This window comes from Panthera pardus, unplaced genomic scaffold, assembly GCF_024362965.1.
Source record: "Panthera pardus isolate Hobbes unplaced genomic scaffold, ASM2436296v1 HiC_scaffold_13, whole genome shotgun sequence".
NCBI classification, from domain to species: domain Eukaryota; kingdom Metazoa; phylum Chordata; class Mammalia; order Carnivora; family Felidae; genus Panthera; species Panthera pardus.
In genome coordinates, this window is record NW_026526688.1 from 62280507 (window position 1) to 62297807 (window position 17301).

At 35.5% G+C, this 17301-nt stretch overlaps 1 protein-coding gene across 3 annotated transcripts in view; it reads right to left on the minus strand.

Annotated features, from left to right (window-relative positions):
- Window positions 1–7945: 7945 nt before the first annotated feature.
- TLL1 (tolloid like 1) overlaps window positions 7946–17301 on the minus strand; it is a 210349-nt gene continuing 200993 nt past the window's right edge. For all 3 annotated transcript variants that reach the window (XM_019441055.2, XM_019441056.2, XM_019441057.2), the window contains 2 exons: window positions 12212–12462; window positions 7946–11004 (listed from right to left, as the gene is read on the minus strand). In XM_019441055.2, the coding sequence (XP_019296600.2) occupies window positions 10870–11004; window positions 12212–12462 (386 nt within the window). In that variant the 3' untranslated portion in view covers window positions 7946–10869. The remainder of the gene's footprint in view (window positions 11005–12211; window positions 12463–17301) is intronic.

Sequence of the window (17301 nt, forward strand, 5' to 3'; positions counted from 1 at the left end):
TACACTTTGATTTCTTTCTCTTTACCTTTTGTATATCTATTATAAGCTTTTGATTTTCCATTACCATGAAGTTTATATAAAGCATCTTATATTTGTAACAGTATTTTAAGCTAATAATAATTTAACTTCAAATGCATAGTAGCACTTACATGTGGCATCTAAAAATGAGTTGAACCCATAGAAACAGAGAAAAGAAGTGATCGTCAGGAGAGAGAAATAGGGAGAGGTTGACAAAAAGGTACAAATTTCAAGTCTTAAGATGAATAAGTTCCAAGTATCTAATGTATAACATGGCGATTATATTCTATAATACCATCATGTATAATTAAAATTTACTAAGGAGTAGAACTTACATGTTCTCATACACACAAAAAAAGGAAATATGTGAGGTGATGGATGTTATAATTAATTCAATGAGGGGAATCTTTCCACAAGGTATACTTATATTAAATCATCACATTGTACACTTTAAATATCTTACAATTTTATTTGTCAATTATATTTGTCAATAAAACTGAAAAAGTCACCCTACTGTTCTGTTTGTTCTTCATAGAGTATATTAGTTTTCAACAAGCTATTTCATTATAACTCTAAATAGAAGTCAATACAATTTAATCAAGCTGCTTAAGTCATTGACTTAATGGGGAAGTTGGTGGCTTTCCTTTTTTAAAGGGAGACTTAGGGATGCCTGGGTGGCTCAGTTGGTTAAGCATCAGATGTCAGCTCAGATCATGATCTCACAATTGGTGAGTTCGAGCCCCGCATCAGGCTCTCTGCTGATGGCTCAGATCCTGGAGCCTGCTTCAGATTCTATGTCTCCCTCTCTCTCTGCCCCTCCCTCACTCATGCTCTCTCTCTCTCTCTCTCTCAAAAATAAACATTAAAAAAATTTTAAAGGAAGACTTAGTTTTGAATATATTGATATTCAAAATGACAACATAAAGATTAAAACAAAAATCTGAATTATGATTACTTTTTAAAGCTTAAAACATAATGTATATATCAACTTGTTTTCAATATATTTTCTTTATCACAGACACAATGTGATCTTAAAAAAATTATTTTATATTCAAGATCTCCATCTGTGAAATTGGAGTAATATTTACCTCACCAGCTATTGTGAACTCTGGAAATGCTGAATCTGAATTAAAAATTAACATAGGTATACATCAATTATTTTACCTTATTTAATAATTCTTTGAAATAATGTTTTTTTTAAATAATAGATTTATTTATGTTGGTCTTCTTCAGGAGGAGCTAGAGGGGAAAAGGAAAAACAGAAGGAGGAGATTGTCACTTCTGGCTGGAACTTTTATTTTTGCATAATTTATGGTATATATAAACTTCCACTTTTAAAATTTAGTTAAATATTTAATTCTTATGGTTGTAAATTTAAATTAAAAATCTTAAAGATCACAAAATATGTTATATATCATCCATATTTATATACTTAATACCATGTCGTTTTATATATTACCAGTTGTCTGGTGATTATTTATTGTCTCTCAATTCAAAACACATTTTTCATTGCCTGCTGTTGCAAATGGAGCTGAGCCCTTTGCATAAGTATTTGTTCTTTGCTAGCCTCATGTCAAGAATTTCTGCAGCCTCACAGCTTCTCTGATGCCCAGCTCCAGCAGTTTAAGTGGCTTCTCTAAAATCAGGTAAGTAGTGTTCAAGAGTATCTCCATATAAAGGAATGGAATTCCTGGTCAATGGGTTTAGAAGCATCTAGATAAGGTCAAGTAGCTATCTAAAACATTCGCACAATTTACATTCTTTCCAGCAGTGTGTAAGAGTTACTATGCTATAAATACTTGCAAACACTTGATAGTGTTTAAAACTAAAGTTTTATAAATGCAGTAGATATAAGAGATATCCCAATTTTTAAATTTGAATTTTCCAAATAATAGTTGTCAAACATGTTTTCCTATTTATTGGTCATTCTGATTTCCTCACCTGTGAATAGTCTATACATCACCTTTGCACATTTATCTATTGCATAGGTTGGCTATCTTTTTCTGTAATGGGCCAGCTTAGGATTTAAGGCCAACAGGCAATGTCCTCAACTCTAACTGTTCTTGCCAAAAGGCTGAGTCTTTTCTGCACACCATTTTTCACTCACAGGTTATACACAAGCAGGAAGCAATCTAGATTTGGCCCACAAGAAATAGTTTGCCAACTCCTGATCTATTGGGTTGTTTGTATATTATTAAATTTAAGATTCATTTATATAATTTGGGTTCTAGCATTTCATCAGGAATACAGACTGCAAATATCTTATATGTTAATATCTCTCTTACTGAAATCTTAATATTCTTATCATGGATTACATTTTTTTTATTATTTTGACAATTTTATGTATTTGAGACTGTGTGCTTACATTTGTCCAAATTTACGTTTTTAATTATTTTAATGTATTATTTCTTTTTATCATTGTGGAGTCACTCATTTTATCTTAAATAATCTTTTGTGCCTTGAGATTTATCTTATATTACTCTAGACACACCAGTTAACTTTAGCTTAGAATTTACCTTAGGTGATTTTTCATTTTCGAGTTCCCTCATACTATATTTTAGAGATATCCTTTTTAAGAGCTTATGAATGAATTTTTAATCCAATTTGAATATATTTTTCCTTAAGTCTGAAATATTATAGGACTTACATTTATTGCGATTACCAGTATATTTACTTCCTCACTGATAAAATGGAGACAATAAAATATAACTAATAGTTAACTATGAGGTTAAATGAGTTAATATGTTCCACGTTTAGAAAAATACCAGATATATGTTTCAAATTTTGAAATTTACATATTATTGTTTTGGCCATCTTATTTTATACTTTTTCCTTTCTTCTGTGATTCACCAGTTTTTTAATGCTATTCTTAATAACATTTTAAAGTTACTTTTCCCTCTTTATTGGTTAGAAATTATTTATCCTGCTTATATTCTTTTGGTTATTCTTATAACTTTACCAGGTATTTAACAAAGTATAGAGTTAATCTTTTTCTCAAACACTATGAGAAACTTAGAACTCCTCAAATCTAACGATCCCTCTTTAGTTGTATATAATACAATTATATGTCAAATTATATGTCAAATCACAATTATAATAAAAAAGTCTTATACTTCCACTTTCTCTTCATATTAGTCATTGTTACTATTTTTATAGTATTAATATGTTTTAAACTGGCACATAATTACCAGTTATTCTGATCACTATTCTTTCTTGCATATCACTCGCTCATTTTTTCATTTTTCTTCCAGAAGAAAACGCATTTTTTAAAGTTTATTTATTTTTAGGGAGAGTGAGCGAGAGAGAGAGAGAGAGAAAGAAAAAGGGAGAGTGAATGAGTTCAAGTGGGAGACAGGCAGAGAGGGAGAGAGAGAGAATCCCAAGCAGGCTCCGTGCTTTCAGCACAGAGGCTGAAGCCTGATTTGGGGCTGAAGCCCACAAATTGTGACATCATGACCTGAGCCAAAATGAAGAGTCTGATGCTCAATCGACTGAACCATCCAGGCACTCCAAAAGAAAATTCCATTAACGATGAATATCTGTTAGTGGTAAACTCTTTGTTTTTACTAACCTGAAATTGACTTAATCCCCATTTGTAATTAGTAGCTCAACTGGACACAAAAATTTAGACCAACAATCACTTGCTGTTAATATCTTGAGATTTTATTTCAGAAAACACTGTATTTCTAAAATAATTTCCTTGGTAGTCTTTTCTTTGGTTACTTTTAAAGATGTTTTTCTTTAACTTCGTGTTCTGCAATTTTAGTACTCTGTGTCTGGGTGTAGCTTGCTTTTTATTTTGTTTGGGAACTTCCTGTGTTTCCAGAATGTGAAGATACACATCTTCTGAAAATTGTGAGGCATTTCAGATATTATCTACTGAATATTTTCCTCCATTCTCTACATTCTTGTTTTAAACTCCTAATAACATATGCTGAATATTCACATTCTATTCCACATCCTTAAATATAATTTTTTTCATCTGTCTCCCTCTTTTTAAGCTCTCCCAGTTCATAAATTATTATCGGCAGCTGTATCTAATCTAAATTTTAAATTTCAATTACTGTATTATTTTATTTCTACAAATTCAACTTATTCTTTTTAATTTTTATTTAATTTTATTTTAGAGACAGAGCACTCAAGCAGGGGAGAGGGGCAAAATGAGAGAGAGAGAGTGAGAGAGAGAGAGAGAGAGAAAGAGAGAGAGAGAGAGAGAGAGAGAGAGAATCAGGAGTGGAGCCTGACCTGGGGGTTTATTCCATGACCCTGGGATCATGACCTGAGCTGAAATCAAGAATCAGATACTCAGCTGACTGAGCCACCCAGGTGCCCTGTGAATTTATTCTAAAAAAAACAAAAAACAACAACAAAAAAACCCTCAGTATTTTGATAGTGCCTAAACCTTTTCCATATATTTCCTCTTTTTTTTAAATCATTTTGCTCTACATATGATAATTCCAGTATCCAAAGTTGTGAAGTATAACTATGCCACCTGTTACTTTGGATTACTCTTACCTAAATATTTTATAATTTTTTGTTGTGCCATCACACCCCATTCTATGAAACATTATCTGTAGGGCTAATGTTTGGCGAGTATATGCTCCTGGAGTGCCTTGTATGCGAGTATGCTCTTGAGAGGCTTGGCTATTCCATGGACCTGACTAATATTTAAAAAAAAATACACGTTGACTTGAAGAGGGGCGCAAATAGTGAGGCAGTGAGACATTTCACTGTCCCACAAGTCACATTGTTATTGCAAAACATTTCTTTTCCACCAGTTAGGCCAGCGTGGATTGGAGATTTTAGGTTTCAAGCATCTTAATGTGTATCATAATAAGAATTAGAATTCAGGGCACCTGGGTGGCTCAGTTGGGTTTCTGAATTCAGCTCAGGTCAAGATTTCAAAGTTTGTGAGTTCAAGCCCCACATCGGGCTCTGTGCTGTCAGCTCAGAGCCTGGAGCCTGCTTTGGATTCTGTGTCTCCCTCTCTTCCCTTCCCCCGCTTGCACACTGTCTCTCTCTCAAAAATAGATAAACATTAAAAAAAAAATTTTTAATTAGAATTTATCAAGCACTGTTGGTGCTGGCAATAGATAGTGCTTTTTATAAGTTACATTGTTTAGTTTTACTTGTTAAATGATTACATGAACAAATATCAGAATTTTGATACACTATGTCACCCCCCATCATCCATCTTGAGAATGAATAATTTATAAATTGAAAATACAAACGATTGATGCAAAAAAAAAGTTAATTTTAGAGGACAATTGAAATTTTAAAAATAAATGCAAGTAATACGACAGTAGAAAACCAAGGATGAGGAGAGGGTGCATGTTAATGCTTTTCTCAAAATACAAACCGTGTTATTTGGAATAATGTCCCACAAATGGCTGTAAAATATACATGCATGTTTTATATTGTAATTTTGACAGTCTGTGATTGCTTTTATTAGTGTTTATCTCTTTAACTAGAATTTAACCTTCACAGAAGCAAACATGATTTTTTTTTCTTTTTCAACCTTTCATTAAATTCTTAGCAAGTACTGAGCATATTAGAAGGCATTAAATTAAGCAAGTATTTCTGGAATGAAGAAATAAATGAAATAAATGAGTGAATAAACTAAAGTGCATGGTTGTAATAAGTCTTTTGGTTGGAAAATGACAAAACTTATTATGAAAGACCTTTTATTCCCAGGGAATTCAAACACAAATAATAGACATTCAGTGGTATAAAAAGAACCTTAACAAATATATTAGATCCTTGTGGGAAATCTTCTTGCAATTTACTTTGATTTTTAATTATAGCCTCCTAAAGAATGTTCACTAAATATTTTTTTTAGGATAGCTTTGTATATCTAAGCTTTATTATGTATAAGCCTTTCACTTTATTTGCCCTTTGTATTTAAATAAATCTTCCTATTTAAATAATTTAATGGCATGCCTTGAAATAACCCCTTCCCCCTGACCTCAACCTTAACACCATTATTTTAGCATTTAGCTGTCATTTCTGTGAGTCACTGATTCTGATGTAAAAATATCACAAGGGAATATAGATGCACTTTCACATTCTGATAAAAAATTATCATATTTAACCCAATTTCTAAAAGTTACTCTTTTAAAAAACTCCCAATGGAGCTTTTGACAGATATGAGATTTGTCAGTTCTTAGATTTGTTGTGTAGTTAAACATTATGACAAATATAATCATCCCTTTATATTATTTAATAGAAGAAACACTTGGAATTGGTTTTTTAAATGTAATTTTTAAAATACACTGAAGCATTAAGCACATGTTTATACTATTATAAATTGCTTTGAATAACCTTAGTTGCTATTTTGTATTTCAGAAGCAAGTATGCTCAAAACTTTGATAGCTGGCCAAAAATAAAATGCTGTATAACTAGTTTTCCAGCTCTATGAACAACGTAGGTAGAGCAAAGTAAGAGCAAAGGGATTGGTAAAGCCAGTAGCTTGTATTCAGATAGAAATGACACATAATAAACATAAGTAATTTCATTATTCACTTAACACCTCCACCCTGGCAGCAAAGGCAAGATAAGACCCGGCTACCAGGTCCTTTTATCCACATGTCTTAAGCTACATATGGGCTTCTTAAAGTCTTCTGTGTTCATTTGCTTTAGCCCGGATATGTTGCCACTTACAAGTTTTCTCAAGTTAAAGGTTGATTTTACTGTTTTAATTTTTTATATAAAATATTGGATGAGAAGGGGGTTATATATAATGAGATGTGCTAAGGGCCCTATAATCCTTTTGGAGTCGTTCTGCGTGGTCTCTGCACCAGGACCGGACTGGGGTCACACGGTGAGCCTGGGTGCAGGTTGAATACGCTGGGGGTGGGCTGAAAGGAGACCCATGAAACCAGTTGATGTCAAAAGAAAGCTTGAAGACTAATAATAACATCTCAAAATGTATTAGATCTGTGCATTGCGTCAATTATTTCCTAGGCTAATGGCAATATGTCTTAATTTTATAACAGTAACACTAAAGACTAACAGCTAACTATTCATTGGCAACCATTTACTAAGCATTGAAGCATAAAAAGCTTTAATTCATTCGCAGGCCAGCTTTTTTTTTTTCTTTTTGATATGCTCATTTTACCTAACTTTTCTTATTAAATAGAAGGTATTCCTTCAAGTTATAAATCTTTACGAGGTAATTATTGTTCCTGCTTTCTTCCTCCCGTGCCAGATTTCACAAGTGGTATTAAAGGTTTTCCAAAAAGCAAGTTTTATTCCCATTGTCACTGAACACAATTTCCAAACATTTTGACAACTGCCCTAAGTTAGTTTTAAATGTCACACATGGCTACAGTTTACTTTTAAAAAATAACATTTACTTGAATGAGCTTGAGTAACATTCAAGTAACATTTACTTGAATTCAAAGTAACATTGAGTAAGATGTTTACATTTACTTCTGAAGAATAATAATTAGTCATTAGATGCTTTTAGAAATTTTCTCTATGGGAGAACAAAATTTAGTATTTGAGGCTTACCCTGAAAATATATAGTAATAATAGAAACCAAATATGAGACTAAGAACTCTAAAAACAAAACTGGACAGCATTTGAATCTGATACTGTGATATATTAAAATTAGGCCTGGATAGCAAAAAGCCAGCCAATACAAGAAGGGGACATTTGGAAACTTTGGAAATATTGTTTGTTCTCGCATACTTTCAAAAAATGTTGTTTTGTGAAATTATGCTAAGTCATGACCTCATAAATAGACTAGATTAATATTCAAGTTGACTTGAAAAATAATTTAATAAAATCATAGGAAGTAGGAGCAGTTTTTTTTTTTTTTTTTTTTTTTTTTTTTTTTGTCGTGGATAGCCAGTGAGGATTGTATAGGAGTTAGAACTTTGGCAAATAGAGAGCACAACCAATATACTGATGTAGGGGTTGAAAATAATTTACAAAATTAATTTAATAAAACGCTTGAAACAGTAGCTAACAATAATTAACAAAATGACAACAAAGCTGTTTGTACTTGCAATTAACAACATATTTAAGCCCAAACTGAATTAATATAAAAATAATATGCAACGAATTGATATCTGACACAAGGTACGTTAAAAATTAATGTTCACATTGAAGACTTGAAGTTGTGACATCTCCAAATACCTTTTCACTTTCACTTCTCAGTTTTATTGAATGCAGCTCGTTGTGGCCTAATATGATGTCAATGGTAATACCCAAAATATTTCTTAATGTAGAACACTACATTTCCCCTATCACGCCAGATAAAATAGTTTAATATATTTACTTTAACAAAAGTCCATGGTTACTAACTCTGAGCTATAGAGCAGGTTTTGTTTCTTTAATTTCTAGCACTAATTGTGGTTCTTAAAGATATCTACAGCTGATATTTGAATTGTCATGCTGTTCCTGAAAAGAACAATATATTTATCCTGAAAGTTTTACTGTAATTCACCCCTAAAGTGTACTTTACGTGGAAAAGTTTCATCATAAAAACACTGTCCACTATTTATACATGTCCAGATCGATTCGACTACATTTCGTAGAACGAGCACAGATTTTTATATCAGACAAGCTGGCTTTCAACATCTCACTTTACACTGTGACCCTGGGAATGTTACATACCTTCTATGAGCCTCCAGTCCTGAATTACAAAATGAGAACATCACCACAATCCTCAAACAGTAAAAAAAAAAAAAAAAAAAAAAAAAAGCTTGTGTCATGTGCCTATCACCGGGCCAGGCATAGTGTAGTACGTTAGGTGTTCATAATTTTTTCCTCCTTTTTGCCCACTCCTGATATATTTTGGCTAATTGAAGATTAGTGAAAAAATATGGAAGAAGTTACTGGAATAAATCAGCTCCACTAGAAAGCTCATTATATTGCAGGCAATAGTGACACATTCCCAAAGTAATGTTCAATAAGAACCGAAGATTGGTTGTAAAAATGTATTTACATAGTGTAATTCAAAGGCAAGAAAATATTTTTCAGGGCAATGACAAAGAAAAGAAACAAGCTACACCTGTGTGTATAGTTTAATTTGTAAAAATGAAGAGAAATACCCAATTTTATTGAATGTCAAATGTTCATGGACAGGTAACAGAAACTAAGGTATTTCACGTAGTCATCTACGTCAACATCAAAACATATCAAAACAGAGTTTCTGTAAAGGAAAAAGCCATTTTTATAATGGGGTTGATAATAATTAGAAGTTCCTATTAATTGTCCATGAAATCTCCTAAGAAAGGTGCTACTTCAGACAGGATTCTAGTAGAACTTGGCACATAAATTCTAACTTTTCCATCCCCCACTACGTTTCACCTTCTTATAGCTCCGCTCACCCAGACAACCTCACATATACACACACAATATTAAAAACACGCATGGCTTTAAAGCAGAAAATTCATTTTCTACAACAAAAGCAAGACACCGTATTTATACCCGATGTTCTCAGTCACGGAAATGGGTTTTCCTCATGGAGTTGCTAATTCACATACATTATTAAGTTCAACCTTTTGAAATGTGTGTCTCTAGGAGGATCTGTTTGATCATGTGCAAGAATTCTAAGGCATTATAAGTAGTTGTTCCACAGGACAAGTGCTGCCCTTGCAATGATATACTCTTGATACGTTTGACAAGTCTTTAGTCTTCAAATGCCACCAGACAGACATAGGGAGACATTCATAGTCTACAGGTGGTTGGCTCAAAGGTCAAAAATTTTGTTTAAAAAAAAAACGTTTATGGAATAGCACCATAGAAAGTCTTTCGGAAACAAATCCTTTTTCAACTGAATCCCAAGAAGAAAGAGAGAGCGAGAGAAAGAGAGAGAGAGAAAGAAAGAAATCTTTCAATGACTACGTGGCCTACTTACACTTCGTTTCTTTCTTTCTTTCTTTTTTTTTTAAATACAACATTAACCGTGACAACGTCAGCAATAACAGCTACGACAGGTTGACAACAACAGAAAAGACGATAGCAGCTCTGGTGACTTGAGAATGGACCATCCAGGCAGTCACTAGAAGAATTCTGTTCACACCTGTTGGGAGTTCTCTCACGCAGTTCTAAGACATCACAGCGCTTCTTAAGTTTGGTGTGAAAAGGCAGCACTTTCACTGAAAGAACTGAGTTTACCAATCAGATGGGCATTTTCCAGCATTTAAATAAATGATGTCTAGAGATTAACTGCAATAATGGACACTACTGACATTTCCAACTTGTCAAAATGCCAGTCAAATGAAGTGGTCACAAGATCATTTGCGTCTCAAAGAGGTGAATCTGGCCTGCAAGGAAAGTGACTAAGCTGAAGTATTCCAGTTTCCAAACATCGGACACACCCACAATTAAAGTACAAAGCACCCTCAAAAGATTCCCATTTCCCAACATCCTCTATGGATCTGCATCCAAGATACAAAGCCAAAGCAATTATCCTCAGACGCAGGAAGAGGGTTTTTCTGTATGTGCCCTGCAAGACCATTTTATTTCTCCCAAATGTTGAAGAATTGTCAAAAAGAACACTTTGCAAGGTCACAGACCCTGAACTGAACTGCTTGAATTGCAAGGCATCTGCATCAAGCTGTCAACAAAAGCTTGTGGAGTCTTCCTTGAAGTAACATGACGCCCTTCCGCCAGCTTTATTTGGATTTATACATCAAGCATGGAGCTCCAGTCTCCTGGTAATGCTGATCAGAGTTAGGTGAAAACTTCTCTTGTAGTACAGAGATAATTCTGGTCTTACAGTTTTCTTCTGTTCACACTCGTTATATAAAACATTTGTGCTAGTATCTTCATTTAAAAAAAAAATACGTCTTCTCTCCATTCTGCACATTCCTTGATGTTCTGATGGAGGTTTTGGTGTTATTTTTTGGTATGCATGGTGTCTGGATATCTAATACTTTTGTATCTTATATGAAATCCTTTCTTGTTGATTGTGTCATCAGTGTGAAAATGAATTAAAACCGCATCCCCAATGGAGTAGATTTCTTCTGGTGGCTAAAGACAAAAAGAAACACACAGGCAAATAAACAAACAGAAGGAGTCATTTTTTTCTTCATTGAGATTCATATTTGGGATGGGGGGGGAGTAGGGGTATATATGACTTAATCCTCTCAACAACCTGGAATAGTGAATACGTGTGGCTTCTTCATTTTACAGATGAGCAAACGTGAGTTTCAGAGAAGCAAATGACATGCTCAAGATCATAGTTATACATAGTGATGTCGCTGGGCTTGGAACAGAAGTGTGTTTTCAAGTTGGTGTGTCGTTTTTTTTTCTTCCCCAAAAATTTTAAGCCAAGTTCCTTTGATTTAGAAATAAAGTGAGGCTCAAAGAGCATAAAGAGCTATCAAATTTGTTTCAGAAGGTACTCTGAGGCAGAGACAGTTCCAGAATCCAAATCATCCCTCCCTTCCTGTTTTAATAATCTAAACACCAAGAATCTTTTTTGTTTCACTGCAGCTGGTATTTGGACAGGAGTTCAAGAGTATTCATGTTCAGTATTATTTAAGCAATAGACACTGATAGACAAAAAAAGAGCGGGGGTGGGGGGGCCTAATGTCTTCTGAACAAAATAAGTCTTCAGAAGACCACTTGATATTTATCTTAAGCTTTCCTTTTTCTTATTTCTCGTGGCAACGCTCTGTGACCTGTATGCTGGCATTCTGTCCCATGCACAAGTGACACACTGCAGTGGAACAGCATTCTGGTAGCACTGACTGAGTCCGCATAGCACTGGTGGACCCCACCACTCAGCAGGTGTATTCTTTGAGAGGGGAATGTCAACATGGGTTGTGTGCCTATTACTTTGCCTTTATGCTGTAATTTAGGAAGTTGACCCAATTGTCAAAGGTGCGTGTTTAAATGTATTGCCTTTAGATTCTTCAAGGTTGAAATATTTATTACACAAGAAGAACATGAATAAAAAAGTTAGAATATGGACACTAACAGCAAATTAGAGCTACCAAATTCATCCCTCTTGCGTGAGATTATTGAGAAAATTCAATAGAGATAGAGAAAGAGGTGAGGGAGAAGAGGCATAGTATAATTTGTCAAGCCAATAACAATACAGTGTAACCTTTTTTTTTTTTTTTTTGTAAAAATATTGTCAATTTGTGCATGGCACACATAACAATCACGAATCATTGAGCTTTTTTTTTTTTTTTTCAATCTGGCTATGGTTTCCTGCTGGTACTGTATTTACCCCTGATCCACAGAATCGACCAAGCCCCACCGCTGTCGAATCGAGACCATCAAAGAGCTCAACATAGTCATAGCCACAGTCAGCTTCTTCCTCCACCTCGAAAATCGGGAAGGATAACTCCAGGCGAAAGCCACGTTCTGACACTACCAGCCATTCACAGTCAACCTGTCCTGGGTAGTTGTTATCACCAAACTGAGCATGCGAGTATAGATCTCTGGGTTTCGGTTCCGCTTTCAGTCGACCGCCGCACTCTGCCCGGAAAAGAAAAATGAAATAAATCCAGTGAGGTGTCACAAGTCCCCTTTCAAATTTGATGTAGTCTAACCCTCCTCTACTTTCTGAATTCATTTTCATCACCGGATGTGTGTCCCATAATTGTGGGGTCTGTGCAACAGGTACTGACATGGGCACTACACGCAGACTGCTGGGTTGGAATACCACCTCCAACACCTGCTAGCTCAGTTACTTTATACGAGTGATGCCATTTCTCTGATCCATAGGGCAAAATGCAGGTGATAACAATATAACAACAGTAGCAATCTTAGCGGGCTTTGAGGATTTAATGAATACATGAAAATCACTTAAAACAGTGCCTAGCGTCTAGTAACTCTTAATAAATATTTTTGTTACACACGATACTGTTTTTAGTTCCAAATAACTAGTTCTAATAGAAAAAAGATCATTATCTTCATTCAAGTTTAATCTTAATCGATTAAGAACCCAGAATCCAAACGAATAAGAAAGAATTTAAAAATCAACAACAAAAAAAAATATAAGACACCTGGGTAGCTCAGTCGGTTAAGCGTCCGACTCTTGGTTTTGGCTCCAGTCATGGTTTTGCAATCTGTTGAGTTCAAGCCCCACATCGGGCTCCCTGCTGGCAGTGCGGAGCCTGCTTGGGATTCTCTCTCCCTCTCTCTCTGCCCTTCCCGACCCTCCACTCTGTCTCTCTCTCTCAAAGATAAATAAGCTTTTAAAAAATCAACAAAATGTATAAAATTTCTATGTGTGTGTGCATGATATAAAACTCTACATAGAATATATAGAACAGTTTGACTTGGGTAGAAATATTTACCTAACTGGGTTGGGAAAAACATACGCACATCCTTAATTGCAGTTACCTTTGTAGTTCCAGAAGCTACTAAGTATATTTGTGTTTGTAATAAATAAAAAATTTAAATGCTCTTTTCACAGCTTCTTTTTCAGAGAGATATCAATAAACTTATGGATTACCAGTTATTACTTTTGTCATTAGAGGTAAATGTACCAAATAGATAAGTATGCATAAAAATTTGTAGCTAGTGTAATTTAGATATAACACTTTAAAAAAATTTTTTCTCAGAAACTTTGTAATCTTCCCCCTGCCAAACCTCCTAATAACTAGGGCCTATATAGGTTATTATCCCTAATAACTAGGCATTATATGTATTATTATGGCAGAGGGTTGGGGGCAAAGGAGATAAAGAAAGGGATATAAACATGTCAGAAGCAAGTAGAGTTTCTTTCTATCTCTGTTTGTCAAGCACTGAGAGATCCCTGGGAAGCCACAATTTCAGTGCTAAGACCGGGAAAATCCCAGGAGAAGTGGAATAAGTTGGGAGGAGACAGAAATGAAAGCCCAAGATGAAAAGATGTGGACAAGCAGGACACTGGCTTTCAAACCACAACTGTGACATTGTCATGATCATGCGACCAAACCATCCTCAGCAGCACCCTGTGAGGATGAATTGTGCAATTACAAACACTTAGCTGGAGTTTTCAGGTCTGTGTACAGTTTACCCACACTGTGGTTTGGTGACTTTCAATAACAAAATATTTCTGAATCTCCAGGATGGAACCACCGTTCAGATGTGTCTAAATATATGTAGGCACAAAGACATTTAGATTCGTGTGTGTGGCTAATATCCAACTGGAGTTCCAACCACGAGAATGACTGCCCCCTAGGCTGTGCTCCATGGTGAATTTCAATGTCCCTTTATGTTCCCGGTGGCAGACGGGGCATCCTGCACAATCACTCGATATGGGTGCTACTATCGCCCATGTAAAAAGCTGAAAGCTGGACTCATCTCTTAAATATTGTCTCTTGAGTCCTACAGACTGTGAACCAAACATCCTACCCTTCCTACCAGGGCAGGGCGCTCTTCTTTTTTAAAAAAATTTTTTTTTAAGGTTTATTTTCGAGACAGAGAGAGACAGAGCGTGAACAGGGGAGGGGCAGAGAGAGAGGGAGACACAGAATCTGAAACAGGCTCCAGGCTCTGAGCTGTCGGCACAGAGCCCGACGCGAGGCTCGAACTCACAGACCGTGAGATCATGACCTGAGCCGAAGTCGGACGCTTAACCGACTGAGCCACCCAGGTGCCCCAGGGCACTCTTCTAAGTCCAAAAATTACGGTCCTTCCCCTGTGACAGAACCCCGCAGCCAAACTACCTGGGTCCAAATCTGGTCTCTGCCCTTCATCCGTTGTGGGACTGTATCTCACACTTCATTTCTAAGACAAGCATCATACACAGTAGCCCCACCTCGGGGTCTAGACGAAGAGTGAATGGTTTAATATGTGTAAAATGCTTGGAAGGTAACTGGCACATAGGAAAGGCTGTCTTAGTGGAAGCTACCACCATTTCTGCCATAATTTTCCAGTGAGAACATTGAAATGCCATCATCTGTGCTGCTAGGGATCCATTCAGGTATGAAATGAAAAGCCAGAAAAAAATGAAAAACAATTGAAAACACTATTAATCTGCTATCATAATGGAAGACTTATATTTTTGAAGCCCGGGAAAATATTTTGTGAAACATATTTCCAAATGTAATATGTAAGTGTATAAACCAGTGTAATCTCATTTAGAGGTTTTTTAAAAGTCTACCTGTTCTCAAAGTTTGATATAATTGCCGGATTTGTTTTGGTTTCAACTTTTTAAAAAACTTTTATCCCACAGCCAGGAAGAGCTGAAGGCACAGACTGTGTGTTCGGAAGAAGGCTTTAGTTTCAGTGTGCCTGCCTTGTACAAACAAAGTAGCAAGACAAAGACCAGGGTCCAGAAGATACAATTCTCTGCCAGTCCCAACTTCCAACAAAAATCAAGGAGGAAATGAACTAGTTGAACAATATGGAAAAGGAGGGGCTCCTGGGTGGCTCAGTCAGTTGAACCTCTGGCTTCGGCTCAGGTCATGACCTCGCAGTTTGTGAGTTCAAACCCCGTGTGGGGCTCTGTGCTGACGGCTCAGAGCCTGGACCCTGCTTCAGATTCTGTGTCTCCTTCTCTCTATGCCCTGCCCCGCTCAGGCTCTGTATGTGTGTGTGTCTCTCTCTTAAAAATAAACATTTAAAAAAATTAAACAAAAAATGGAAAGGGAGATTTCATGAAACCACTCAGGCTCTGTGTGTGTGTGTGTGTGTGTGTGTATGTCAAAAATAAACATTTAAAAAAAGTAAACAAAAATGGAAAGGGGATTTCATGAAACGTTTGTGAATCTAAAAATGACAGTGAAGAGTTATAACTGGGTTTTATTGAAAATTTCTAGAAAATGGCAATATTCAAAATAAATAAATTACATTTAAGGGTGACTAAAAATATTTCAGAAAGTTCACCGGCTTTCGTTTATCTGTTTCAGAGCACAACTGCATTCCTATGGATCACTACTCAAACTAATAAATCTGGAATTAATAATCCAACAGTGAAAAAGAGACAGAGACAGAGACAGAGACAGAATTTAGTCCACAGAATAAAATTTTTAAGAACAAACATTTGAATATTATATGCAGAAAAGGTGTGATTTTAATATGCCCTGAGAGAAATTCCATACGCAGAAAATAGGCAGAATGAGGGCAATTGCTTACGAGTGTCTTTGAGAATCCTTGTGGCAATTCTTCAAAATTTAGTTCATGTATCATTTAATATGGTCCCTATAAAGGATGTTTTTTAGGTAAATACACTCCCTGCAAATATTCTGTTCATTTACTAAGTTGGAACAATATAAAAGTAGTGTAGCATGTCAGCAATATTGTTTTTAAATCAATTGTTTGAATGTACTCTATAAGCTGCCAGAACATCTTCTACAGAATTCTGGAAAATGAAAATAAAGCTGCATAAGATAGGTGACAAGAAGGGAAGAGAAGCCTGGGGGTGACTTTCCTTTTAATTTGGAAAGACATGATTGTTTGTTTCCTGATAAAGTATTAAATTCCCAAAGAGGTCCTGTAACTTGACCTACAAATGCCTTTAGTGGACATTCTAATTTAATTGAGTTAGATCAAAATAATTTCCTTGCTAAGAAGTTTAATAATGTATTATTATTTTTTTTTTAATGTCATTGATAAATAGTATGATGTTGTATGCTCCAGGAAAGAAGTCCTACCAGATGGGCCATGTTTTATTTTATGCATTTATTTTCTTAATATTTCAAGTTTTTATTTAAATTCTAGTTGGTTAACATAGATTGTAATATTAGTTTCAGGAGTGGAATTTAGTGATTCGTCACTTACATACAATACCCAGCACTCATCACAAGTGCCCTCCTTAATGCCAATCACCCATTTTGCCCAACCCCCGCCCACCTCCCTTCCATCAACCATCAGTTCCTTTTCTGTAGTTAAGACTCTCCTATGGTTTGCCTCCCTGCCTCTGTTTTTTTTTAATGTTTATTTATTTTTGAGAGACAGAGACAGAGACAGAGAGACAGAGAGACAGAGCGTGAGTTGGGGAGGGGCAGAGAGAGAGGGAGACACAGAATCCAAAGCAGGCTTCAGGCTCTGACCTGTCAGCACAGAGCCCGACGCGGGGCTCACACCTGTGAACTGCAAGATCATGACCTGAGCCTAAGTTGGATACTTAACTGACTGGGCCACCCAGGCGCCCCAGACGGACCATGTTTTAAAATATTATTTTCTCTTCACATTTCCCCCTTTTTCTGTATGATAGCCATATCCTCTGAGAGAATACACAGGAGGTATATATATATATATATATATATATATATATATATATATATATTTTTTTTTTTTTCTTTTTACTGGAGGATTTGTTTCCTTTCATAAGTTTATTTAAGGGTAGTGGAATACCATTTGTTACCTGATTAAAATATATTT